The sequence below is a fragment of the Molossus molossus genome, unplaced genomic scaffold (assembly GCF_014108415.1).
Source record: "Molossus molossus isolate mMolMol1 unplaced genomic scaffold, mMolMol1.p scaffold_m16_p_8, whole genome shotgun sequence".
Classification (NCBI taxonomy): Eukaryota; Metazoa; Chordata; class Mammalia; order Chiroptera; family Molossidae; genus Molossus; species Molossus molossus.
The window spans coordinates 84,051,718-84,078,335 of NW_023425402.1; the positions used below are offsets into that span (position 1 = coordinate 84,051,718).

The 26,618-nt window shown below is 39.6% G+C and overlaps 1 protein-coding gene across 18 annotated transcripts in view; it reads right to left on the minus strand.

The window, feature by feature from the left end:
• Positions 1 to 26,618, minus strand: part of EPB41L2 (erythrocyte membrane protein band 4.1 like 2) — a 206,369-nt gene that overhangs the window by 41,839 nt on the left and 137,912 nt on the right. For all 18 annotated transcript variants that reach the window (XM_036248011.1, XM_036248002.1, XM_036248005.1 and 15 more), the window contains exons 6-12: positions 23,186 to 23,261; positions 19,746 to 19,964; positions 15,671 to 15,758; positions 11,657 to 11,809; positions 11,035 to 11,132; positions 5,460 to 5,632; positions 1,356 to 1,528 (exon numbers count right to left, since the gene is read on the minus strand). In XM_036248011.1, the coding sequence (XP_036103904.1) occupies positions 1,356 to 1,528; positions 5,460 to 5,632; positions 11,035 to 11,132; positions 11,657 to 11,809; positions 15,671 to 15,758; positions 19,746 to 19,964; positions 23,186 to 23,261 (980 nt within the window). The remainder of the gene's footprint in view (positions 1 to 1,355; positions 1,529 to 5,459; positions 5,633 to 11,034; positions 11,133 to 11,656; positions 11,810 to 15,670; positions 15,759 to 19,745; positions 19,965 to 23,185; positions 23,262 to 26,618) is intronic.

A 26,618-nucleotide genomic window follows, 5' to 3' on the forward strand; every position in this document is an offset into this window, starting at 1 on the left:
GTACAGGTATAGACTAATTTAACTATTATTTTCTGACTGGGTGCAAATAGATCCGATGGAACTCAAATAGCATTATTACCTTTAAACCTGGCTGCTGGCAGACAGGCAAAGCATTAGCAAAATGGCCAACACACTTAGTCTTTTGCTGAAGATAAGCAGAATTTCCTTTGGAATTTAAAGGGATGTTTAAAAAAAATAAATAAATAACTGGATGTATCCAATTAACTAGGCAAAATGGAACGCAGCCTTTGAATTGCTGAGCTCTTCTGTTTCAGATATAAGTAGCGACTCTCCTGGGTGCCTCTTCAGCAGTTATAAAGGATTCTGGCAACTTTCAGCAGTTGAAGGATACCTTGTTGAGCACGACTTGTTATTTTTAACTAAGTAATTTTCGACCAAATGATGTTTTAAATAGGATACTCAGATTCTTTAACCAAGGCGATTTGACACACGTGCTCCTGAAGCCGTCCTTGAGGCATGTGGTCCACGTGGTCCCCCCACCCTCCCGTCTGTGCTGAGATTCAGAGGTCATCCAATTCCGGAGGAACTGGCACCTAGTTCATCTAGCAGGTCCTTTATGAATTCATGTGGCATGTCTTTAGAATTTTCAAAGTTAAAATTTAGAAAAGATTATAAATCTACAGAACGATTTCATTTCTTTTTTGTGCTGCTTCGTGCAGATATAGAAAAGACATCTGAAGAACTCAACCTCTTCAAATCAACCTCTAAGTGACTTCACTTACCCAAGGCTACATAAATAACAGTGACAAATTTGAAAACATAGTACAAGGCAGTTCTCCATCCACTGTGGTACATATGCACCACCTGATGCCAAAAGGAACACATCAGCTTCTCACTGTGCACAAAACATCCTTTGCTTAAGGATTTCTTCTTCATCAGTTACAGATTACTAATGAAAAGTAGTATTTTTCATAAAGACCATCTTTGTTCATTCCAAAACATTTAAGTCAATGTAATTAAAGTAATAAGACAGAATATACTTTAAAATTTTACTTATAACAAGCAAATATAAATTTCAGATCATCATAGCTTTTATCATTTGGGGATTTAACTAAATAGAAGGATTATGAAAAGTGTCAAAAAGGCAAATAAATTACTTACTTGAATTAATATAATTTACGTTGAAATATTTTGCTTTGACCACCACTCAGAAAAAGGTTAGAAACCCTGTCCAAATCAGCAAGAGCCTACATATTTGAAAACTGGGAAATTATATCAATAGAGAACATACATTGACTGACTTTAAACAATATTTAAGTTCTGAAACAAATGCAACAGAGAGCCTCTAGGCTAAGCACACAATGAAGGTAACATATTCTACTAATTTACCATACCTTTCCTTCAATGAGTTGCACATGTGGGGCTTTAGTGGGGCTTCTGATGTCCCTCCTGCCATCCCCATCCTGGACCGTGGCAGTGCTGGTAACTCCACGGCCATATGCTGAACCCCCCCCAGCAGGGCCAGGAAAATCCTTCATAACACTTTGGTCCGCATCACCAATTAGAGCTAGTAAAGAATGATCATTTGGATTACGTTAGGACATTTAAATGGTCACACTATGAAACTTCCCCCTTTACACAGATAAACGGGCTGCATGTAGACAACAGGAACATCGCTCAGGCTCTGAAAATACCAACATACCAAACAAACTCATTTTTAAACTTGTACCAAACTCTAAACGTACTCTGAATTTTAACGCATTAAACTACACCAGGCCTTCAAATCAGTTTTTTGAAGGATATACTCTGGTCACGGAGTTAGCCAGTAGAAGGAGCTCTAAGACCAGCTGAAACAAGAGAGTCAAGGCAGCGTGTCAGAATTACAATATAAGCATTATTTTAATTCTCTAGGATTTCTTTTGATCTTAGCTTATTTCTGAAACAAATAATTATCTCTTTATTAAAATGATTTGCTCCAATAAGTTTAAAGAATTCTTCCATAAAAAAATTTAATATGAATGTCATTAAAAACTGTGACAAGACAGTAAAGGTAGACTTTAGCGAATTAACTTCCATGTTTATGTTTAATAGTTTTCATTTCTCTGACCTCCCTCCTAAATGCCTCAACTTGACCTATTGGTAAATCTATTACACAGACACCCTCCTACTCAGCAAGCCTGGCCCTCAGGAGCTCCCTTCATCTCTCCTACAGATGGGCAGGTGCACAGACTGTTGACATTTGTGTTACATGGCAACAACCCAAGACGGCCTCAGAGCTCAACACGGCAAAGTGAGTAGCAGCTAGCTGGCAAAGCCTCTATCTGTAGTCTCTCCCCCAAACCACAGGAGCAACCACTGAGGTCACTTCACTTGTATAAAAAGTTCCTGACCGGCCCATTTCCGTGCTCCCAGAGAAGCCCAATAACCACAAAGGCCCTTAGGCTGCAAGTTCCCGGAGGGCAGGGGCTGTGTGTGATCCACCATGTTGAACTTGGGAGGTATCAAACACTAATCAAACACTATCTAGTGCATGATTCACAAGAAATCTTTGATCCACACGCTTCACGTGCACTGACTAAAACGTCCTCCTTCCTCAGGCTTCCTCATTGGCCACCCTCATACTTGCACCCTTACTCAAGCCAGAAACCTCGAAGTCTCTTCCTTCACCTCAACACCTGCAAGTGCAATCAAGGACTTGGATCTATTTCTAAATGTGGCCAGTTCTTCCATCTCTACTTGACCACCCAAGGTCCCTTTTAAGACTTTCACAGCCCTTCAGTACTCATACTTTTGAAAGCCCACAGAATATCATAAAATGCACTCACATCTTACATTAAGTATAATTATTTTCCAGGTGTTCTTTTGTTGTTGTTTTTTTAACTTTTGAGAAGATTTTCATATTTTCCCTTGGAAAGCTTATAGCTATGAGTAACTCTTTTACCTTATGATTATAATTTCTAAGCACCCCTACATATACTCAGAAATTATTGCAAAATGGGAAAAATCTGACTTAGGAATGGTTTCAGATGTAATATCAGAATTTTAATAAATTTTAAATTTACACAATGATGTTGACAAAATGGTGACTTTGCATACTTTTATATTTTAAATGTTTTTTTTTTTAAATGATTTTTTTAGAGAGAGAGAAAGGGAGTGGGAGAAAGAAACAGAAACATCGATGAGAGAGAGAAGCATCAAAATTGACTGGCTGCCTCCTGCATGCCCCCCACTGGGGATCAGGCCCACAACCTGGGCATGTGTTCCGACCGGGAATCAAACCAGCAACCTCTTGGGGCATGAGTCGTTGCTCAACCACTGAGCCACACCAGCTGGGCGTCTTTCCATACTTTTAAATACTTACTAATTTCAGTTTGCAGGGGGATTTTTTTTTTTTTTTTTTTTTTTTTGCATGTTGAAGCAAACCATTTTTTCCAGGTCTTACACACTTGTAGAACCCTGAGAAGCTTGTAGGCCCCAGCCACCGAGCTTTCGGCAGCTCCCTACAACATCTAGAACAAAAACCACGTCTTTCCCGTGGCCTGCAAGGCCTGTGTGACCTGCCCCAGCCTACCTCTCCCATCACTTACGGAGCTCTGACTACACTTGCCTTCTTTCTGTTCTAGAATGTATTAAGCTCTCCCGAATCTTACCACCTTCAAACCTGCGCTCCTGCTGCTAGGGATGCTTTCTCTCCTGCTCCACTCATGGCTGCCTCCTCCTCATCCTTCAAATCTCCACTGAAGTGGCTCTTCCTCACATAGGCCTCCGTTCCCAGATGACCCCATCTAACTAGTGTCCCTGCTTATTATATTTTCCACTTTTTGGTTTGATTTTCCGATCATAGAATCTCACTGTTCTAAAACAGCTGTTCTCAATTGACTTTTATGTTGATATTTGATTTTAGATACCACATTGATTTTTATGTTCTATGTGATCACTAGAAAATTTAATTTGTCGAGCCCTAAAGTGAGGACCGTTAATACATATATCTATACTAATGTAGCCTGACTTAAAAACCAAACAGGAAAAAGAAAATACAACATATGTCAACAACAACAACAAATGGTACTTAACTGGCGAGCAATGGGATAAAATGAAGCCGTCCAGGCCACATCCTAGCTTTGCTTCGAGGGGGAAAAAGGGAGAATGTAAGCCCTAACCAAACAGCTCACTGGCTGTCTGGTCCTGCACTGGCATGAAAAGCCTTCTATTTTTCACAACAACACAATAATCCTTTTGATAACTTGCCCATCTGATGAATTACAGTGTTCAAAGCACAAAAGGAGACATAATGGATTACTATGCCATGTTTGTGGCTTTCACTTGTAAAAATCATTGTTTTCAGATACAAACCTATTATAACCCTCTGCACTAGTTGCCCGTGTAAGATGGTGGGTTTCCTTGAGCACAGTTGATGTACCTCATAGAAATCGCAGTGGTTTTTTACTCTTCCTCATATACTCTAAAATTCGCAGTATCAGAGTTATAAAAACTCATAGCTTAAAACAAAGGCTGAAACAGATAGCGTATCAGAAAGAGGAATGATTTCTCTCAGGGCATTAAACAACACTGCCTGCATTATTCAGCACTTGCATAAATTCTGTGTAGCAAGGAGCAAAGCTTGTGAAATATTTATATGAGCGGCGGGCACCCTTTTCAGATTTACTTGAAAAATGTTCAGTCGGCGGTCAGCTAAGTTACACTGACAGCTATCGTATATTAGTGATTCTCTACATTTAAATCACTACATTTGAAATGTGGACATTGATTTGAACCAAGTTTACAGTCTCCTTATACATTTTTTTGGGTGGTCTCATAAAATTATACTAAAGAGGGCCCTGTTTTCAAGTGCCCACCTTCCCCACTCATCCGCTGTGCTCCATCTCTTTCCCCAAACCCGTTGCCAATCCCTGAAATGGATTTGCTTCCAGGCGTTTCGGAGGAAGACTCCACTGGGGGAGCCGACCAACTCACACTAGATAGTTTAGCGCTCCTTTCTGTACGTGAAAACACCATATTTAAACAAATCCTTTGAAGCTATGGATGGTTTCTCACACGCTAGAAAGTTTGGTAAGCTGCAGAGTTTTTAAACTCATAAAAATTTGAATGTTTCAAGTTCCTTTGAGTAAAAGTTCAGATGTTACCACACCAGAAAGACCCTGGAATTACATTTTTGCCAAAAAAAGTAAGCCACATAAAATACATCACAATTAAGTCAGACTAGTAAAAATGTGTGCGTCCAACATCTCATCTATGAGAACTCTTAGCTACTATTTATGTCCACTGATAATTCAAAAGAAAAATTTAGGTTCAGAATAACAACTTCAAAACACTACAAAATTTTCTTGAGTATAAGAAATAGAACTTTATTTGCTCAGAAAAAAATACGGCTATCCCTCTAGGATATTTCTGGGGACCTTATCAACTAGATCAACATCTTCTGATCCCACTGGATTACAAAGATTAATGGAATCCAAAACTCTCATAAATGTGTTTACCTCCATCTAGAATCCTGGAGACCCGCTTACTAGACGTGCGCTCAAAGTGTGGCGCTGGCCTATCGATGAGGACGCTGGCCTCTCGGGTCTGGGCTTGGGTGCGGCCGCTGTAGCGAAATTTGGACCCCAAGGTCAGGAACTTGGCCTTTGGTGGCTGCTCTGGAGAGACAAGCCTATAGCAGGGAGAAAAAGGAAAATTAGAATTTATGGATTCTTTATTAACTTTAAAACTATGTATTTTATTTCATTTTTTTTCTTTATTGATTTTAGGGAGGGAGAGGAAGAGAGAGACAGAAACATTGATGAGAGAGAACATCGACTGGCCGCCTCCTGCATGCCCTGCACTGGGAATTGGGCCCACAACCTGGGCATTTGCCCTGACCGGAAATCAAACCAGTGACCTGTTGATGCATGGGTCAATGCTCAACCACTGAGCCACACCAGCTGGGCAAAACTATGTATTTTAATATCTCGTTTTATTAAGCATGATTACACAACCTAAAAAAAGGATGACTAAACTACTGTAAAAGGACATTATTTATATACCTTCCTACATAAGAGCTTGATGATAGAAGATGAATAAGACCATATTCATGTATTTATGAATAATGTTTTCCTCAACATGAGCAAAAGCGCAGCTGTTCTCAGTGTGTATCAAAGGTTATTTATTTGTATTAGCGTAAATCATTTAGATAAACACATATGTCGGAATTCTTGCTCCTAGCTGTAAGTGCCAAGTAACAATCCATTACCATTATTCTTAATATTTATGTCTATTTTTCCTGGGAAAGAACATCTAACTAAGGAATCTGTTCCATCAAGTGATGCTTTCCCATGAAGAACACAGCACGCGGTGGATTTGTAGAGATGACTAACATCCTTTCTTGCTAGCACAATTCCATTGCTTAAACCCGGGTTCACAATGGATGAAGTTGAACTTAATGTTCATACTTCCATGTATGCAAAAACAGGTTTTTAGTACTTGAGCCAATCTTGTCTGGCATACAACTGAAATGCCCTCATTTTCAATGTCTGATTAAGAATTGGCAAAACATCTTAACAAAAAAATAATCCCAGAGCTCTTGTAGAATTTATTAAATAAGAAGGCTTTGGTTGACAATTCCACAATATGGAGAACACTACCAAATGTGTCCTATCATTCTCCAAGAGAGGTTTATTTAAGAATTCTGTACCATTTCAAGGATTCTAGACCTTCTGCCCAATATTTTAGAAATCTCATTCTGCTTAATAAGCAATGAAAAAGATTCAAGTCAAGGTAAAGCTACACGTAATAATACAAGAGATGATCCTCCACTAATTAAGGACTCTCAGCAGTATTACACCCGCAACCCCAAAGTGTTAGAATTAAACTGATGAAAAAAGAACTAATACACTCTGGTTCTCTTGGCTTTAATCTATTCATGTAGGTAGCAGAACTGTTTGTTGAAATGTTCCATTTTTGCCAATAGATTTTGAAAGAATATATGTCACAATGCAAAAGAAGGAAAGTCATTAAAGGATTTTTATTCTGTTTCAAATTGAGATGAAGTACTTTTTTGCATGACAGTGGTTGACCATATACACAAAGTATTAGTTTGCAGATTAATTTTCTGATGACAAAAAAATTCTTAAGCAATTAAGCTTCAATTAAATAGAAACAAACATAAAAACAACAACATCAAAAAAGGGTTGACTTGACCACAGATATTAGCTCTCTTTTAAAAAATTATTTTGGTGATTTAAGTCAATGGTAATATAAATACATATTATAAGAAAATGTAGAACTATCAACAAAATATTTCAATATTATCACTTCACGATCACTTTCTTTTCTTTTTTATTTATTTATTTATTTTATCTTCACCGGAGGACATTTTCCCATTTTTTGTTCAGATAGAGTGGGAGGGAAAGACAGGAAGAGAGAGAGAGAGAGAGAGAGAGAGAGAGAGAGCGAGAGAGAGAGAGAGAGAGAAACATTGACGTGAAAGAGACACATCGAGCCCTGGCCAGTTTGGCTCAGCGGTTAGAGTGTCGGCCTGCGGTCCGGAGAGACCCGGGTTCGGTTCCCACTAAGGGCACGTACTTCGGTTGCAGTTTGTCCCCGGCCCTGGTTGGTCGTGCGGGTGGCAGCCACTCGATGTGTCCCTTCACATCAATGTTTCTCTCTCTCTCTCTCCCTTCCTCTCTCTCCCTCCCACTCTATCTGTACAAAAAATGGAAAAATATCCTCAAGTGAGGATAAAAAAAAAAAAAAAAGAAAGGGACACATCGAGTGGCTGCCTCCCACACAACCCAACCAGGGTTGGGGACAAATTGCAACCGAGGTACGTGCCCTTAGTGGGAACCGAACCAAGGTCTCTCTGGACTGCAGGACGATGCTCTAACCACTGAGCAAAACCAGCCAGGGCACTTTCTTTTCTTTTGATATTACTTTTATTTTCCACATCAGGTCCTATCTTCATAATAACATCAAAATCACTACAAGAAATCTATCATTTCACTTTAGGAAATGTAAAAGCTATAAGGGACTAATCAGAGTATCAAAGACCCGGAGCAAGATAATCTAAGTAATAATTTGTTACAAAGGAATTAAACTTTTTACATATTTTACTGCTTAAGAAGTGTATTAACATTTTAATTTTACAAAAATCCTGTCATTAAAAATCAATGTTTTTAATACTTATCTACGGAAAATGAACATTTGAAGAAAACCCACATATCAATTACTAGATCGATCACACATTTAATGAGTGCCATGGGTTTCCATAAGGCTCTCTATGAAGTGGCTGATGACACTAATTCACTTGGGATTACTCTGGATTTACAATACCACGTTTAAATGGCAGTTTAATGTCAAGCTAGAAAACCTCATGTTAACCTTGTTTGTTCACCACCACTGACCAAAAGAAAGGCCCCGAGAAAACAGCAGGAAGCACTTGTACTGTGGGTGCTTGGAGCCACACTACCTGGGCCCGAATTCCATCACCACCCGTTACTATGTATATGACTAAGGGCATGTTTCCCAGCTTCTCTCTCTATTCCTCAGTTCCTCCACATATAAAGTGAAGATAACTGCACCTGCCCCAAAAGATACTGTTATAAGAACTAATAAAAGTAATCCATGTACCGTACTTACAATGGTGATGGGCTCTATGCTCAAGCAAGGACGGCAGTTTTATTATGTTCTTGTTCCACTAATATTGGTCTAGCTGAGTGGCTGTCAATCAATACAAAGATCTGTTTATGGCTTCAATCTGAAAGCCATTATATTTCTACAGAAATCACTTGCACCTTCTGAGATAAACTAAAACAGAACAAAATATACTGATAGGATTCAAAGCATTCTGCAGACAAATTATGATTTCCCTTTCTGTATCACATACGTGTTTGACACCATTTGTGAGCCAAGTTGTAAAAGATTTAAAGATATAAAAATGTTTTTATTAATCATTATCCCAAAAGTTTGCAAGAGCAAATTGGTCTGCTTTTACAGTCCATGGTATGTTGGCAGAAAAGATGGCAAGACCTGAGGTTTTTCAGAGCTAAAAGGCATTTCAGAAACACCTGCTAGAAGAATACGAGAGGGAGGACAGTGTAGAGGCGAGGAGCTGGGCTTCAGAACCAGAGCGCCAGGTCCCCACCTCTGCTTGGGTGCCTGGTGCTGTTACTCTCTGGGCACCCAGCTCTGAGCCGCAGCTTTCACAAGGGGGAGAGGAATAAATTAGATGGTGCTATGTAATCGGTTCTGTGTCTGACAATATATGCTCAATAAATGGTAGCACCTGCCACTTCTAAAATAATTATCGCTTTTCTTTTCATTACGTAACAGGGAAGTCTGCTGTCTGTGCTTCCTGGACCTATGTCGTTTCACTTATAAATGTTATCAACTAGCTCTACTCGAGGTAGGCTCATGTTGTCTTAGGACAAAGTTCCCATGGCTACCAAGAGAAATTGTAAACTTCTCAAAGATTTAAATGATTATTAATGCAATCAAGTCAGATAGATTCAGGTATATTTTATGAGTTGCATTTCTCCTCTAAAATGAATATATTAGGGCAGTCTTGAAAATAGATAAATAGCACGCTGTGGTACCAAATTAAGAATAATGAGAATGATGATGACAGTGATGATGATAAACAGTATTATATGCCAGAAATGGTTTTAAGTTTGTTTCATATGTATTATTTCATCTGCTTTTCAAAACAACCCTATAATGTAGACATAATAATAATAGTGTCTACATGGCTAATGAAAGTGCGACTCGAAAAGGCGGAGTAACTTACCCACAGTCACACACCGAGTATGTGGAGGGAAAGGGTTAGACCCTAAGAGTCCAGAGCAAAAACCTTACAGATGAAGGATCTAGATACATAGCGATATGCACCACAGTGAGAGGAAGTTGAGGAAATACAGATAATGAAGACCAGCCAAGTACTATTTGCCCAGCACAGTAATGTAAGAAATATGCCCTTGAACAAAAGTGCTAAGAGACAGGAAACAAGCTAAAAGAAGCTAGAAAGTCTAAGGAGATACCTCCTTTCACTGTTTTTAGGGGGGTAAAACATACACATTTATTGGCCAATGAGGAAATCAAGGGCACCCATTGTAGAGTTCACAATTTACAAAACACAGTCCTCTGTGAGGCTTGAAATGAGGGATAAAGCAGAAGAACGACCATTTTTCCTTGATACAGAAGAGAAAGAAAAAAAGTAAATGAAGAGAAGGGCAATGATGCTTAATTACAGTCAGGAGGAGAAAAACAGAAAGTGCATGAAACCAACAACACTGGCAACCCACAGTTTCTATCAGCATACCACACAAGGGAGGCCACTGAGCAGAGAGGCAGGGGCTCCTAGGGGTTCGAGACAGCCATCAATATTTAGAATGGGAAAGGAAGTCAAAGGATTGATTACCTGATCGTGCTGAGGATCCGGCTGATATAACTGGTATATCTGGAATAGCACTAACCCACAGAGTTGTGTGCTTTTCTCTTATACGGAGTGAGTGTATGTAAAAAAAAGAATGAGTGTATCAGGAGAGTTGTGTTACTTGGGTACAGGTACAGAAATGGTGAGGTCAGGACTCAGGACAAATCTAGGACCAACAGACTGACAGGTTGGTGTGCAAAAAGGGCAGGGGCTTGAGGGGGTTAGAACACTCCTGATAAAGTAGCAAAGGGGCAGACCACAGGTTCAAGCTAGTTCAGGAAAGAAGTTAAGCAGGAGGGAGCTGGTAAGAACGACGAATGAAACCTACAAGAAGTGACAGGCAGGAAGAATGGCCGCTGGGCTAGGAGAGTGGTGGCGGAAGGAAAGGGAGCTGCAGTCAGAAAGTGGAGATGGGACCACTGCAGAGGCAGACAGTCTGGAGTGATGCGTGATGACTAGGCATGGCCCCGGCGACAGAGACAGACACGGGAGTGGACTCCGCAGACACAAGGGGCGTCGGCACTGAGGAAAGCCAAGCGCCATAAAGGAGGGAGCTGCTGCAGCAGCCACACTCTCCACTACCACCCCCAGGATGTGGAGGGCACCAAGACTATTTAATTAATTTCAAGCTGTTTTCTTTCAATTACCTGTAAAAAGTATGATGTTCCACGCACACTTTCCATAGCCTTTTTGCAGCCCGATGGTTCGGTAGTTTGAATCCAATGGTGCTCTCAAACTGTTCCAGCTCGAATAAATCCAATAAAATAAATCAGCGTATTTCTTAAGAGTTAATTAGAAGCGACTAAAAAACATTCATTCAGATTTTCTCCAAAAAGTAATTCTTTAAAAAATATGAGTATGTCTAATATACTTATACAAAATGGATATTTCATAGACTGCAATACTAGTTTCTATGAAAAGCAGGTGTATAACTACTGACATAAACCAACAATCCTTCAGTGTCTACTACAGCTCATTTTACCGCCTTCCCATTGATTTCTACCATTTAGCTGATTCAACAACAGCAAAACCTGAGCCCCCACAATGTGGCCAGCATGCACTACCTTTCCTGTTCTGTGAAAATTGTGACTGTTGCTTGTTTTTTAGCAACAGGAATATATAATCAGGTTTATCAAGAACCCTGACCTTTTTTCCACCACGGAGAATAAAGAATAGTTTGTTTGTTTAGAGTTCGGTTAGCTCATGGCCATGAAGGAAAACACTGGCAAAGCCTGATCAGACATGCCGAGGGCTACATGACACACTTACCTCTGCTGGCCTAACTTTAATGTAGAAGTTACTGCGCTTGTAGGAAATTTTCAAGATTTTCGGCCAAGCGAAGCGATTGATTCTCAGTCTGTCTTTGTAAATGAGGAGCCCATTCGCACACACACCCAGCTTGATGTCCACGCCTTCTGAGTCCTGCCAAGCGTAAGCCATTTGACCCTGGTTAGAGCTGTGCAAGTTATAGGGACCAGGAAGCTCATCAGCCCCTCCAACCATGACCAGGAATACCAACTAATAAGTTCACATTTAAATTTCAGTGACAGTACACAAGTTCATAGAAACCGTAGGACACACAACACATCTCAAATCTAGTCATCTTCAGGGATCAGATCTGACTGGGCAAAGACATACACAACATGACTACAGGACACAATATTCTTCAAAAGGCATGATTCATGTTCCCAAGCTCGGTTCTAAGAGCTAAGGAGGAAGAAAAGAAACAGAAGATGACCTAGGCATCCTGAAGGTATGAGCGATAAAAAGTACTTGTTAAGAGGCTATTCCAGCCCTTGGGGACAGTATGTTGGCCTGAAGTACTTTTTACTTTACTTTTACTTTAGTAAAATTTATCCCAGATGGATTATTCTAGCTAACAGCTATTAAAGTGATGCCTATGATTCTGTAAAACAACAATCCCTCCCAGAAAGTTCTCTTCTAGGCTGACAGTGCTGAAATCTTTGAATCTTTCAAGTAATTCTTCAGTGATGCCTGTGCTGACATCAGCCCGTTACAGCGCTCCTCCGGCTGCATGTTTCAACGAACCGCAGGCTGTTCTTCAACTCATCACTGTTGTTTACCTTCCCAGTGATTTCATTTAGAAATGATGACAATCTACACCAATCACAAGCCTGAAAGATCTTAAACTATCTAATAAGTTTATAGACCAAAGCAAAAAATTGGCTCCGTAATTTTTTTATGTAGTGTTGAAAATCTAATATTCATAATATTCAAAATATACAAATTATTGTTTATCTCTAGGGGGAAAACTAAATCTCATTAAAAATATGTAAAACTGAAGATTATTATTCACAGATATTCACATTTTCAGAAATCATTAACAGAACAAATTCTCAAAAAATATGCTGAAACAAACACTGCATTTAGTCTAGGTCTCAATTCAATAAAAGTAGACCATTTTGACTATCTTGTTACTGAGAACAATTTAACACAACTTATATTCGTTTTTAAAAAATAAAAGTGCAGTACTAAGTAACTGATGCCTATTGCTTTAGTTGATATGTGAAAAATTCATATATACAAATAAAATTACATTAGGAGGTTTAAAAATCTAATGTATAAGGTGCTTTATTCAACAGTGTCCTGGCAGCCACAATTCTCTCTAGGAACAGACTGAAAAGCTGGGTGAATCAGGCACAGGTGTCCAAGCAAGTTGGCACCAGACACACATGGTGTGTTTGCCAAAAACATCGCTGGCCATGACCACAGGAAGCAGGCCGGAAGACTGCCCACGACAGCATGTTCTCACCACAAGTGAGGAGGCAACTCTCATCTGAAACATTGAACAAAGCCATCTCTAGTCTGAAGCAATCGTTACACAGGACACTGAAACCAGTTTATCTGACTTAAAAATAAACAAACTCTGGATCCCAGTAAATGAGTTGATTTTTGGTTGTTCCACATATTTGTATGACTGGAAATTAGATAAAGGATAAGAACTGAAAGGGAAAAAACATGCCTTAGTTCTCATACTTGACTTCTGACCTTCACCCACAAAGTCGGAGAAAGAAACGAACAGAAAGGGAACATCCTCTCTGCTGGCTCACGGCCTCCATCCAGCAGCTGCCACTGACCCCGAGTGGGTTCAGCCTACGGAAAGTTCTCAGTGAGGAGCAGAGGGAGGAGGGAGGCAAGGGGGTCAAGGTTTTCAACACCCAGATTCCCTCCCTGTATGGTTGCCATCTGGCTGGCCGTGGCCTTGACAACGACAGCTCCTCTCAAGGCAGCCTCTCCACACAGAGCTGTCCGGGGTTCCGGCCATCACTCTGCCCTCAGCCCTCCGGATCCAGAGAGGCCGCCGCTATACAGCCTCAGGAGCATCAGCACTCTGCGGTTTCCCTGTACCTTTGTCAAGAGACCTTTCATTCAATACCCTCCAACTTGTCCTAAAGTCAGTGTGCCATTAAAAACTCCGATAGTAAAATAGTAATTTAAAAAATTTTTGAACATGATCTCAAGACAAAGAAAAATGTATAAAGGCACAAAATAGTACATGAAAGTTCTTTTAGCCCTGGCCGGTGTGTTCAGTGGTTAGAGCGTTGGCCTGCAGATGTTTCTCTCTCTCTCCTTCTCCCTCTCACTCTATCTGAAAATAAATGGAAAAATATCCTCAGGTGAGAATTAAAAAACAAAAATAAATAAAAATGCTGCTGCCAGAGATTATAACCTCACAAAATGTAGCATAATCCCATTTTTAAATGTGTGACAACTGCTCAAGGATTGTTTTTTAATTTTTATTTACTGATTTTAGAGAGAGAGAGAGGAAGAAAGAGGAAAACAGTAACATTGATTTGTTGTCCCACATATCTCTGCATTCACTGGCTGATTGTTGTATGTGCCCTGACTGGGGTCGTACCCGCAACCTTGGGGACAACACTCTAACCAACTGAGCTACCCGGCTAGGACAACAACTTTTTTTTAAAAACAGAAAATTGTATCAAAATATTAACAGTGATTGTTTCACATAAAGAGATTTCAGCCCTGGCCGATCTGGCTTAGCGGTTAGAGCGGCCTGCAGTCCAGAGAGACCCTGGTTTGGTTCCCGCTAAGGGCACGTATCTCGGTTGCAGTTTGTCCCCGACCCTGGTTGGTCATGCAGGTGGCAGCCACTCGATGTGTCCCTTTCACATCAATGTTTCTCTCTCTCTCTTCCTCTCTCTCCCTCCCACTCTGTCTTAAAAAAAAAATGAAAAAATGTCCTCGGGTGAGGATAAAAAAAAAAAGAGATTTCAGTGATTTTTATTTTCTTCTGTTCATCTCTATTTTCTATGATAAACACGTATTACTTTTGTGATAAGGAAAAACATTTAGAGAATGATGAAAGACACTGAGGAAAAAAGAGCATTTTGCAAATATGAAGTACTATTAACACAGAAGCAGGCATTAATCTGAGGCCCAGGGAGGAAAGTCATCTTCGGGTGGGGGAGCTTCCCTGGATACTACATAAACCATTCAACCTGGGATTCCTACGCTACATCCAGGGGTTTGCAGGGCATTTAAAAGCAGGCTACCACAGGCTCCCTCAGCATGCTGACTTGACTCTGAATATATTTTTCAAAACCAAATTCACCTTTCACTTTACTTCTTGTTCTCTTTGACTCTTGCCACTAAGTGAGCATCCTAACGAGGACCAGGAAGTAGGAGACATTTATTACTGGCATCCTCCCAACCCAACCCACCCCACATGCCGTCACCTACCTTCATTAGTTCATTCTTTCCCCACCTCTCAAGTAGAAGGAAGGTGCTATGTCACCTGGAGCCTGAGCCAGCCTTCTTTATCTTACAAGAGGTACAAAACAGACCTACAGAGAGAAGCCCAACTCGGGGGCCTCCTTCATAACCAGGGAGTTTGAGGACAGTGGTCAATAACTATGCTGCTTTTGCACTTTCATGGTGGCTGTGATCTGGAAAGGGAGCTGGGATAGAGGCAGCACTTGGCATAGCAAAAGCTGAGATGCAGAATAAAGCAAGATGATGGGTAAGAAGGCTGACAAGGTGAGTTTTGGGATAAGTACATAAGAAAGGGTATTAAATAAAAATAATGGAAAAAAGAAGAAAAAAGTATATGGAGAGGGGTGATAAATGGACCTTCCCACAACCATAAACACCTCAACTGGTCACTAAAGAAACTATAAAGGCCCTCTGGTGAGGGTGAGTAGCCTTTTGCTAAAGGTGAACTAGACTGTTCTGACACTGGAGCCCTCTCAAATCTTCGGTCAACAGCCTGGAAAGAGGCCCCTCCCCAGTACATTACAGTACCTTGGCATGATGTAGGTCAACGCCATACATGGAAAGCCTCTTTGCATTTTCTAAGAACTGAGAATCAGCTTGTGCTGGAGATAAGCCCCTAAGAATCAAAACAAACAATAGTATCTTATTAGTGGAAGCAAAGAAAATGTGGCCTAAATGGGGAAAAGGGTGTGTGTATGAGCTAAGAGTTTGGGGTAGAAGAATTAACACAAATTAGCAGACATGTAGAAAAAAGGTAAAAGAGCTGAACTCTCAACCTCTGGCATTTTTCTCTTAAGATCCTCTAATATAAACTTGTTTATTATAAGGAAATGCATCTCTACCCTTACCCTTTTTATCTTAGAAAGCTGTTTTCAATTTTTTCCACTGGGGAAAGACGCCCAGCAATAACGAGTACAACATAGTTAAGAAAATAATAAACTGAAAGAAAAATAAAATGATTTCATCTTTCTGAAATAAACACATTCTTAGCCCTAATTTTAACTAGAATTGATCATAACAAAGATCACAAGTATTGGTATCTGATTTTACACCTATAGTAGATGACATTCAATCCATATTAAAATTATTTCCCTTTCAAACTACATTTCCAACTAACAAATGTTAAGCTCCTAGAAAGCAGGACCATGTCCCATTAATCTTCATATTGCTCGTGGCAGTTCAGCACCTGATATTTCCAATTCAAATTACGTTTGTTGACATGTATAAAAATAAAGTATTTGACATTAAAAAATTTAAAGTATAATTAAAATAAATTATATTTAAAATATAAAAAAATGAAGTATTTAAAGTCAAATATTGCACTTATTTTTTATATTTTTACAGAATTTATTAGGGTAACATTAGTTAATACAATCATATAGGTTTCAGGTGTACAATTCTATAATACATCATCTTCCCAATCTTCCCATCCATGAACACAGTATATACTTCCACATATTTGTATCTTTTTCAATTTCTTTCTTCAGTGTCTTATAATTTTTGAGTACAGGTCTTTTACATCCTTTTTTTTCAATCCCCACCAAAGGATAATTTTCCATTTATCATTAAAGTGGAAGCAAGGGGGGGGGGGGGGGCAGGATTGATGTGAGAGAGACATATCAACTGGCTGCCTCCCACATGACCCCAGGGCCAGAAACGAACCACAACTGAAGTATGTGCCCTTGATCAGAATCGAACCCAAGACTCATAGGTCTGTAGGCCAATGCTCTAACCCCTGAGCCAAATGGCCAGGGCAAGGTCTTTTACATCCTTGGTTAAATTTATACATAGGTTTTTTGGTTCTTTTTTAAGCAACTATGAATAAGGTTGTTTTCATAGTTTCCCTTTTTTTTAAAATAAAAAATTTTTACTGATTTTTTAGAGGAAGGGGGAGAGAGAGAGAAACATTAATTGGCTGCCTCCTGCATGCCCCCTACTGGGGCTTGAGCCTGCAACCTGGGCATGTGCCATGACTGGGAATTGAACAGGCACCTCTCAGTTCATGAGACGACACTCAGTCCACTGACCCACACTGGCCAGGCCTTAGTTTCACTTTTTGATAGTTCATTATTAGTGCATAAAAATGCAACTGATTTCTGATATCTATTTTGTATCTCGCTACTTTACTGAATTCATTTATCAGTTCTAGCAGTCTTTTGGTGGATTCTACAGGGTTCTCCATATACAGTATCATGTCCATCTGCAAATGACAGTTTTACATCTTCTTTTCTAATATGGATGTCTTTTATTTCTTCTTTTTATCCGAGTGCTGTGGCTAGGACCTCCAGTACTTTGTTAAAAAAACGTGGTGTAAGCGGACATCCTGTCTTGTTCCAATCTTAAGGGAAACGCTTGTAGTTTTTGCCCATTTAGTATGATGTTGGCAATAGGTTTGGTATATATGGCTCTTATTATATTGAGGTATGTTCCCTTTATTCCCACTTTGCTGAGAGTTTTTTTTTTTGTTTATCATAAATGGGTACTGGATTTTATTGAATGCTTTTTCTGTATCTATTGATATGATTATGTGGTTTTATCCTTCATTTTATGTGGTGTATCACATTTATTGATCTGTGGATATTGTACCAAGCTTGTATCCCTGGAACAAATTCTACTTGATCATGGTTTGTGTATGATCTTTTTGATGTATTGCTGGATCTGGTTTGCTAATATTTTGTTGAGGATTTTAGCATCCATGTTCATCAGGGATACTGGCCTATAATTTTCTTTCTTTGTAGTGTCTTTATTTGTTTTAGGAATTAAGATAATGCTGGCCTCATAGAATAAGGGTGAGAGTCTTCCCTCCTCTTAAATTTTTTGGAAAGATTCGAGAAGGATAGGTGGTGTTAATTCTTCTTTGAATGTTCGGTAAAATTCACCTGTGAAGCCATCCAGTCCAGGACTTTTGTTTGTTGGAACATTTTGATTATTGCTTCAATTTCACTAGTTGTAATTTATTCAGATTCTCTAATTCTTCCTGATTCAGTTTTAGAAGAATGTATGTTTCTAGGAATGTATCCATTTTGTCCAGATTGTCCAATTTGTTGGCATATAATTGTTCATAACATTTTCTTACAATCCTTTGTATTTCTTTGGTGTCAGCTGTTACTTCTCCTCTTTCATTTCTTTCTTTTTTCTTTTTATCCTCACCCGAGGACATTTTTCCATTTTTTGTACAGATGGAGTGGGAGGGAGAGAGAGGAAGAGATAGAGAGAAACATCGACGTGAAAGGGACACACCGAGTGGCTGCCACCGCACGACCAACCAGGGCCGGGGATAAACTGCAACCGAAGTACGTGCCCTTCGGGAACCGAACCCGGGTCTCTCCGGACCGCAGGCCGACGCTCTAACCGCTGAGCCAAACCGGCCAGGGCTCCTCTTTCATTTCTAATGGGGTCCTCTTCTTTTCTTGATGAGTCTGGTTAAAGATTTGTTGGTCTTATTTATCTTTTCAAAGAACCAGCTTTTGGTTTCTCTGATCTTCTGCATTGTTTTTTAGACTCTATTTCATTTATTTCTGCTCTAATCTTTATTATTTCCTTCCTTCTACTCACTTTGGGCTTTGTATGTTGTTCTTTTCCCAGTTCCTTTAAGTATAAGTTAGACTGTTTATTTGAGGCTTTTCTTGTTACTTGTTATAGGCCTGCAACGCTATGAATTTCCCCCTTAGGACTGCTTTGGATGTGTCTCTGAGATTTGAGGTTGTTGTGTTTTCATTTTCATTTGTTTCCAGGTATCTTTTGATTTCTTCTTTAAATTGTTAACCCACTCATTGTTTAGTAAACATGTCATTTATGCTAAAAGAAGCATTTTGCTTTCACAGATATAAAAATTCTCAAAGCGTAACATGGTACATAAGTAAATAAGTAATCTTAAGCTAAACCAAAGGTCATCTTGTGTGGACAGAGAAACCACTTGTATATTTTGGTAATTTCTCCTACGTCCACCAGCACCCACACTTCTGATTCAAATCCTAATGACCCATCATTTCCCTGGCTTTATTAAAGATGGTAATAAAAACAATGAAAGAGCCCTGGCCAGTTTTGCTCAGCAGGTAGAGCATCGGCCCGTGGACCAAAGAGTTGCAGGTTCGATTCTGGTCAAGAGCACGTCCCTCAGTTACGGTTCGGGGTTGTGTGCGATGGCAACCACCTGATGTGTCTCTCTAACATCAATGTTTCTCTCTCTCTCTCTCTCTCTCTCTGAAGATAAATAAAAAAATATCCTCAAGTAAATATTTATAAAAAACACCACAGGGCAGAAGGAACATACAGTAAATACCAAACAAGTATGTGGGTATGTTTGTTTCGTGTGCGCGCGCGCGCGTGTGTATCAAGGGATAGTAATGGGAGTAGTAAGATGTCATAAGAAAAATAAATTTTTCTAATATATGAATGCAGCCTCATGAGTGTAGCCTCGTATTATAGAGACCCTGAAAGAATATCTCAAGGGCTACAGGGTATCTTGGTTAGTACTAGGCGAGGCCCAAAAGGCAAATCTGGATAATCCCATTAACAATGCTCTAATATCTAGCACGTTTCATTAGATAAGCTATTTAAATCTATCATGGCCATTCTCTGTCCAGCAAGCAAGTCCACAGACCTGTGGGTTTTATGCAGCTCTACCACCTTCTCTTCCAGCTCCTTTGTCTGGGAAGGAGCAAACTGGAAGTCACTGAGGTCATGACTGGCATGCTCTTCTGGGTCATAGTCCCCAAGTTCAGCTTGTAGTGTGTAAGATCCCAGGAGGGCATGAGTCACAAAAGAGCAGGGCAGGCGGCCAGAGGCAATGTCCTGCCGGAGCTGAAGGCACAGGAAATATCTGAGGAGCAGGGGGAGAAAAGGGTAAGGGAGAACAATTACTTAAGATTGCAGCACTCATATTCCTTAAGTTCTAATATTCCTTTTGAAAACAAATATACACTATAAGCACTCTTCATATCAAACAGTCTTCTCTAGAAAGAGTCCACCTTGCTCCTTAGACTCCCAACCTTGCTACTTATATACGGAAACTGAGTCTAGAGAGCAAAGCAATAGCATGGAAACTCTGAACTCCTATTCCAGTAATAGTGTATTACGACTATGACTATTACAACAAAGAATTTTGTGACTAAAGGTAAAAATTCCAATCAGTTAGACTGTTCCCTTGGATTTAAAACTAATCAAAATCAGCATGACCGCAAAAGTTGTAAAAATTAATAAAATTTTTAAAATAGCTATAGCTCTTAAGCATTTGCAAGAAAAGTTAAAGTCATCCACCCCACCCTTTATATCCTCTAGATCCTTTCCATACTAATTTCTTATTTTCCTGAGGAGTCTTTGACAACAGTTAGTCTCTACTCGGAAACCCTTACTTGCCCATTTACCCATGCAAAGAGGCTTGTAGTAGAAGGAGCATGGGCTTCAGAGCCGCGCAAAGCTGTCACTATGTAACTTTGAGCAAGATAATTTACCAGCCTAAGGCTAACTCCCCACTTGTAAAATGGGAAAAACTCTCTATCCCTTTGAAGAGGAGGGTAAAAAAAATAGATAATATAAAATACATGGCATGGTATCCTGGGAATCGATATTTGGCTGCCATAATCATAATAATGTTGCTATTATTAGTTATAATAATTATTATTCAATGTCCCAAGTAGCTTACCATACAGTTATAAAAGATTGTTTTTTACTAAATAACATGCAGAAATATGTTATTTATACTCCATGAGGAGTTTTTGGGTGGCACCCTATCAAACTCTGTGGTGACATTTAAAAACCTGATTGCTCAAATTTAACCAATTGCTAAGGTTACCCACGACTGCTGTGAACTAAATGGCAGTACCCTCAGCTAGACACCTTCTTCCTATGGACACTTCTGCCCAGCTTGGGTCTCCGTGCCCCGTCCTCCTGTCCTCTACCCAACACGTTCAAACAGGCGTACTGCCTCTCCCCAGGCCTCACGGCTGCTGAGTCAGAGCACAACCCAGCACCTGCTATCAGCCATCACGTAGTTCAGTTAAACCTGGACTATCCTGCAAATCTGCCCAGCAAGGCAGGGACTCGATCATCTTCACAGTCCCACAGGAAGTAAAGTACTTGCCATGTGGCAAGTGTTCAGTAATTTTCTGAGAATGAAAATCATTTCACTATCACTACAGTCTGAGTGTTTTTATGCATTGCAGGAGCTCTCTTTCTGAGAAGGATTATATGTTTCCTTGACTCCTAGAACAGCATGAGTATCATTGTACTTATTTTTTAAATTTATTTTTATTGTTGACACTATTAAAGATGTCATGTCCCTCATTTCTCCCACAATGAATCAAGTTATCCTCAAATTCTCTACGACTAATCGAGAATAGTGCTAGTTCTCCACATTTGATGACAGTTTTAAGACCTAAGCACAAATATTCCAACTATTCCTAAACTCTTGTTGCTCCCTTTTATAGTATTGACTCTATTTTTCACATTGGTTCTTTCCGATTTTCAAAGCTTAAGTCTAAAGTCCAAAATGCTTCAAACCAAAGCTGCAACAGCTCCCTGAATTTCCCAACTTGGGAAATTTACACTGCAGGAAAGACCATTCTTTAAACATTATTCTGAACAGATTTCTCGCCCTCCTCAAAAGCTGGCCTCACTTTCTAAATGTCCACTCACAGTCAAGGTGAAGATTTCAATCATGACAAGCAGGCTACCTGGTCGCAGGCTGCACTGCCAAGGCTGTTAGCTCACTAGACTGTGTCATTCCTCCCGCTACACACAGGGAGACTGTTAAAGCCCCGTTTGAAAGGCAAACCAAAGCACTTCCTGATGCTGTGAATTCAATCACCAGAGGATTATCATCCCCCAAACAAAGCACTGCCAGGAGGAGCGAACGTACAGAGAAGGTGTGGGTCACAAGGCCCCAGTTACTCACACTGTTTAAAGGCACTCCTGCAGTGAGGCTCTGGAGCTTACGCCTGCAAACCTGTCAAGCTTTAAGCACCAAGCAACTCATTGTGCAGTTACAAAAACTACTATTTATTATTTACTAACTGAAACTAATTCAATCACAACTTAATTAGTACCAGTACATCCCTATTCAGCAGTAAGAACTAATGGGAAAAAAACAAACAAACAAACAGCCATGTATTCAATCTTGAAAAGAAATCTCCATAATTCCTATTTCACATGGTATCACGCACTCTTTTGCCCGGCGCCTGTGCAACTTGGTGTCTGACAATACTGGCCTGCAGGAGCATCAGGGCACAGGAACCAACAGCAATGTCTTCCAACAAGACCCCTTATTTGTCTAAAAGTTTATATGTAGAGAAGTTTTCCTTGGCCATGTGAATAACGTTTTAAAAATATATACAAATTACCCCATTGGCTTACTCTTACCAGAGCTCAGAAATCCCAGCACTGGTACCCAGGTTTGATAAGGCTAAGATATGAAGGCACTGGTAGATACAGAATGTATCCTGGTTACCATTCAAATACTCATCACCCTCAGAATCAGCAAATGCTCTCTTGCACCTAAAATGAATCTTTTATTTGCAATTTAAGTATATGTTTGTATATCCCTGACAATCTCAGAGGAGATGAAATGAAGAGTTACTGACTCTTACATAAGAAAGCCTATTTTATTATTTGTTGAGTGCAAAAGGAAAATTACAGTTCAACTGATTTTTAAAAATAATTCCTTATATCACCTTTGTACGTGAGACTAGTGCACAGGCACACGTGGGTTGCATAATAAAAACCACCTGAGCATTAAAATGTCAAATATTGAATATCACTGATTTTTTAAAGTGTAACATAGGAAACAAGGTTGCCAGCAATATTTTAAAAAACATTCCATTACTCAAATATAAATGAATAAATTTTTAAAAAGTAAATACAATTTTGAAATTGGCAACATTTCAAACCATTTTGGAACAATCACTTGCAAAGACACTTCTAAAACTGGACTTAAAAAAAAAATGTTTTCATTTGAATAATGAAATTACCACCATTACTACCCCAAGGTACAGAGATAAATGAGAGCTATAAGTAAAGGTTTATTTTGATGTAAATATAAAGTACCTGGTGATATCTTCAGTCAGTTGAGAAGGATCAGGAGGGTAAAACTTCACATTAAAAGTGAATAGCCAGGGAAGATCTGTAATTATTAAATATCATGGTTATTGATCTAAACAACAGAATGACCATTTATTTTGATAAAACTTAAAGGTCTACAATCAAACACTATAGACTACTCCTTATATAAATCAGTTTAAAGAATTTCATTTTTTTAAATTAAAGAAAACATCATTTATAAAACAAAAACAAAAAATCAATTATATAAATAACCCACCATTAAAGAATAATAGGATCACATTTTTTTATAAATGTTTACTGGTACTTCAAATGTTTTGTATGGTGATCTATTATGCAAAAAAATTTAATTAATTAATTTTTGTTACAGATGTTTCTCCTTTTCCCTCACTGAATATCCCCCCATCCCCAGCTTTGTTGTCCATGTCTATTGTTCATGCATACATGCATATTAAGTTCTGTGGTTTATCTCCCCCCCACCTCCTCTTCTGGTGATTGTCAGTCTGTACCCCACTTCCACGTCTCTGGGACTACCCCATTCCTCAGACTGTTATGTTCATTATATTCCACAAATAAATGAGATCATATGATACTTGTCTTTCTCTGTCTGGCTTGTTTTGCTTAGGATAATACTTTCCAGGTCCCTCCATGTCGCCTCAAAGGATAAGAGATCTTTCTTTCTTACAGCTGCATAGTACTCCATTGTGTATATGTACCACTGTTTCTTTATCCATTTGTCTACTGATGCACATTTGGGCTGTTTCCAGATCTTAGCTATTGTAAATAGTGCTGCTACAAACATGAGGGTACATATATTCTTTCTGATTGGTGTTTCAGGCTTCTTAGGGTATATTCCTAGAAGTGAGATCACAGGGTCAAATGGCAGTTCAATTTTTAATTTTTTGAGGTAACACCATATTGTTTTCCATAGTGGCTGCACCAGTCTGCATTCCCACCAGCAGTGTACTAGAGTCCCCTTTTCTCCACATCCTCACCAGCACTTGTTTGATGATTTGTTGATGGCGGCCATTCTAATAGGTATGAGGTGATACCTCATTGTTGTTTTAATTTTATTATGCAAAAATTTTAATACACCTCCATGGAATAGTTCTGAGATAAGATTTGTTTTAAGCATAGAATCCCTAGATGCCAAATATTCTCCACCCTTTAAAGAAAAAAGCATTTTAGAATTTCTACAGTATTGGGGGAAGAAGGATAATGATCTAATGATCACTATAGATATTCAGGAAATTAAAGGGTTGTTGGAAGGAAGTGTTAAAAGAAATCCCAAAGAAAGGAGAGTGATAAATGTCACAATACTTTAAAACAATAAAATTCCCCCAAGCTGGTGTGGCTCAGTGGTTGAGTATTGACCCATGCACCAAGAGGTCACCGGTTCGATTCCCAGTCAGGGCACATGCCCAGGTTGTGGGCCAAATCCCCGGTGGGGGGCATGCAGGAGGTGGCCAATCGATGTTCTCTCATTGATGTTTCTCTCTTTCTCCCTCTCCCTTCCTCTCTCTCTAAACTCAAAAAAGAAAAAAAAAGTTTTTTTAAAAAAATAAATAAAACAATAAAATTCCCAGGTTTTCTTTTGTTAATTCTCACCTGAGGATATTTTTCCATTGATTTCTACATAGAGTGGAAGGGAGGAAGGGAGAGAGAGACATATGGATTGGTTGCCTCCTGCATGATCTCAACCAGGGTCAAGGATTGAACCTACAACCCAGGTATGTGCCCTTGACCAGAAATTCAACCTGTGACCCTTCGGTCTGCAGGCCAACACTCTAACCACTGAGCCAAACCAGCCAGGGCCTTCCACAGGTTTTCTCAGGTACACTCACATGTAACATATACTTTGCTGTACAGTGTCAAAATGAATGAATATCTCAAACAACCATGTCATAAATGACATTAAACGTTAAACATCTGTTTATACATTAACATTTAACTGCTCAATAAAGCATGCTTCAGATGGCTTTAAAAACAAATAAAAACCACCCTGCTGGGTTTGGCTCAGTGGTAGAGCTTCGGCCCACAGACCGAGGCCCTGGTCCGGTTGTGCGGGGAGGCAACCAGTCGACAATGTTTCTCTCCCTCCCTCCCAGGCTGTCTGAAGATAAACAGAAAAATATCCTCAGGTGAGGATTAAAAATAAGAAAGAAAGAAAGAAAGAGAGAGAGAGAGAGAGAGAGAGGGAAAACCAGCCCTGGCCGGTTTGGCTCAGCAGTTAGAGCGTCAGCCTGCGATCCAGAGAGACCGGGGTTCGGTTTCCGCTACAGGCATGTATCTCGGTTGCAGTTTGTCTCCGGCCATGGTTGGTCATGCGGGGGGCAGCCACTAGATGTGTCCCTTTCACGTCGATGTTTCTCTCTCTCTCTTCCTCTCTCTCCCTCCCACGCTATCTGAACAAAAAATGGAAAAAAAATGTCCTCGGGTGAGGATTAAAAAAAAACAAAACCCCGCCCAGCCGATGTTTCTCACTGGTTGAGAGTCAACCCATGAATCAAGAGGCCGCTGGTTCGATTTCCAGTCAGGGCACATGCCTAGGTTGTGGGCCCGATCCCCAGTGGGGGGCATGCAGGAGGCGGCCAATCGATGTTTCTATCTCTCTCCCTCTCCCTTCCTCTCTCTATAAAATCAAAAGAGAAGAGAAGAGAAGAGAAGAGAAGAGAAGAGAAGAGAAGAGAAGAGAAGAGAAGAGAAGAGAAGAGAAGAGAAGAGAAGAGAAGAGAAGAGAAGAGAAGAGAGAAAAAAAGAGAAAAGGAAAGAAAAGAAAAGAAAAGGAAAGAAAAGGAAAGAAACAGAGTTTAGTTTGGCTTTACACACTAAAAACACCATGAAGGGACACAGGACTTTGCTGACCATGGGGAGAAGAGCCGCTCCCTGCCTGTGGCACCATGCTGACTGTGCTGGACATGCTTCTTCAACCAACCCTTCATTAAGCCAAGTCATCACAGAATTATCACTTCTTAATGGACCCTAATTTATTTATCTGTTTTCTAGTATTAAATCTAGCACAAACTTGATATTTCAGGATATATTTCCAATTCCAACATTGATAAAATGCACTGATAACGCTAAACTTTTCATTTCATTACATATTACTGTTATCCTAATTTTTACTTAGCTATGTATAAAGTCAATCTAGTTATAAATTGTTTACATATTAATTACAGGCAAGCCTTAGTCTTATATTTCTATACAATCTTATTTGTGTACATTTGAAACAAAGATTTTTTTTTTTATCCTCACCCAAGGATATTTTTGCATTTATCCTCAGATACAGCGGGAAGGAGAGATGGTGGAAGGAAAAGAGAGAAACATCAATGTGAGAGAGACACATTGACTGGTTGCCACCCACACGACCCCAACCGGGGTGGGACAAACTGCAACCGAGGTACATGCCCTTAGCGGGAAC